At 38.5% G+C, this 2,317-nt stretch overlaps 1 protein-coding gene across 1 annotated transcript; it reads left to right on the top strand.

The window, feature by feature from the left end:
* Positions 1–1,888: 1,888 nt before the first annotated feature.
* On the top strand, positions 1,889–2,317 carry uts1 (urotensin 1; the record flags this gene model as incomplete). Its single annotated transcript, XM_081377911.1, has 1 exon — positions 1,889–2,317. One exon carries the CDS (start codon positions 1,889–1,891, stop codon positions 2,315–2,317), a length of 429 nt encoding a protein of 142 aa, XP_081234037.1.

The following is a 2,317-nucleotide window of genomic DNA, read 5'->3' as shown; positions in this document are numbered from 1 at the left end:
CTTCACACTGATGAGGAAGTTAAAGCCATGTTTAGGAATTTCCTTTAGAGAGAGTGTCAGGCTTATATAATATAAATATCTTTGTTCGGTTAATGCTGCGTCACTGGGGAATTGACGGCAAGCCAGAAACAATACTCAACAGTGACTAAACCTCTGCATCTGGCTATTGGATGCATTTTTCTCAGCCATGCTTTAAAATGTTATCTTTTGACAGTCACAAAACATTTTAATTCATGACCATGTGGTGTATTTTTACTATTATTATTTACAGAGCTTAACTTGAATTATATGGTAAAGTTCTCAAATGTTGGTTATTTATACTGTGACTATGGCTTATATAGCCTACTAATACTCTAGAGCTTGTTCTTACAATGTTTCTAAATCCTTATAACTTTATAGGCTATTTGAAAAATATTTTGTATGTGTACTGAAACAGCCATATTGCAATGTATATGTGTAATTTATTACAATACTTAGTTTCTCCGTTACTGTTGCAATATATATATATATATATATATATAAACAAACAAACGTAGAAACATCTCACCCAGTATAGAAATATGCAAAGAAATGGTTTTATTTTAATATAGTGAGGTCTGGCTGCGTCTTGAAGGATTTCAGCACCTTGGACAGAGCCTCGTGTCCCCGTCGCGCGCTTCTGCTCTCCTTCTGACCACAAATGACCATCCATGCAGAAATCCATCACGACAGCAGCTCCTCAGCTCACTTTGCTCAGGTGCATTTCAAAAACAAGTCTTTTGATTGTCAAAGTAGTATCACCATTCACTTAGTTTTCTTTGAAACTAAGTTCCTGACTTTGCAACGGCATCAAGATCATCTTTGCTGATTGACAACTTTGGAGAGACAAAAATAAATAAATAACACGCCTCACCTTGTCCTTCGGATCTACAGCACCTTTACTCCACTCTTCCTTCCAGTTCAGAATTGCCTCATTTACAAGCAGTTTATGCAGCTCCACTGACGTCAATGGAGCGGTGTGTGATGTATATAACCATTGAGCTACAGGAGCTCCACTCCAGTCTGTCTGCAAACACTCTTCCTCACAAGTACTTTTGAAGCAACAGAAGACGATCGAGTAAGTTACCTTAATATGACTTGCTTTCAACTTCTTGACTGAGGCCATTCAAGCTTATCGAGAATGAGATCTTGGTGTTTATATTGTACAGGACTGTCATTATTGTTCATTCATTGAGCTGATGGTTTGGATTTCTTCAAGATTCGGTTTATCTGTCTATCAGAGTAGATTAGGTAGGCTATTATTATTTATTAGTTGACGGTTTTTGCTCGTTTTTAATTAAAACACAACGGCATGTACAAATAGTCTAGACATTTGCTATGATATTGACGATCATCATAGTTATTAAACCGTGGACTAGCGATTTAATTTTTTTGCTTTATAAACGAGTTGCAAACTCTTCACCGGTACTGTTTGATGTACGACTTATATATTGATATAACTTTTTTATATTCTAATACTTTTATATTAGCCTACATAATACAACAAAATCGAATTTATATAAAAAAATTAACCTTTTGTAATTAACATTTAAACAAAAAAACGTTTGTCTAAAAATCGAAATGTTTGAAAGAATTATCCCAAAATGTATCTATTATTTTTAGAATCGATAGTAGTAGCCTAGTCTATTTACTACAAAAAGTAGTCTTTTCTTTGTTTTGGCCTAAGCTTTTTTGATTGATTTATAATAACTCTGCTAAATAATGTGAGTTTTGTTATTTATACTAGGCTACTAATAGCCAACTTAAAACAGCAGAAAGTGTTTAATTGTCAGTATGTATCAAAGTTTTGTTTTGACGTGAAGTAACACACCTGGGTGTTTTCCTCAGGAAGCGCGCGGCTGTGTCCAGCATGAAGCCCGTCCCTTTGGTCCTGCTCATTACTTCGGTCTTACTGATCACCCACATCCCGCTGAACGCCTGTCGACCCCGCGAAATGAGCTTTATGAGCAGCCAGCTTGACGACGTGCTCCTGAACAGGGCTGGAGACGACGCCGTGTCGTTCCTGCTGGGCGAAAAACTCCTTCAGTATTTGCAGAGAACCGTCGGAGCGCAGAAAGCAGGTGGTGTCCTGCATCTCCAGCACTTCCCCACGGCGCAGCTGCGCTCTCCTCACGAGGACAACAGCTTAGAGGAGTTTTCCAAACGGAACGACGATCCCCCGATCTCCATCGACCTCACCTTCCACCTGCTGAGAAACATGATAGAAATGGCGCGGAACGAGAATCAAAGGGAACAGGCGGGACTGAACCGCAAATATCTAGATGAGGTTGGGAAGTAG

The sequence above is a fragment of the Scardinius erythrophthalmus genome (assembly GCF_964197995.2).
Source record: "Scardinius erythrophthalmus genome assembly, chromosome: 11".
NCBI classification, from domain to species: Eukaryota; Metazoa; Chordata; class Actinopteri; order Cypriniformes; family Leuciscidae; genus Scardinius; species Scardinius erythrophthalmus.
Note: the sequence above shows the minus strand (reverse complement) of the source record. Positions and strands in the feature narration are given on the sequence as shown.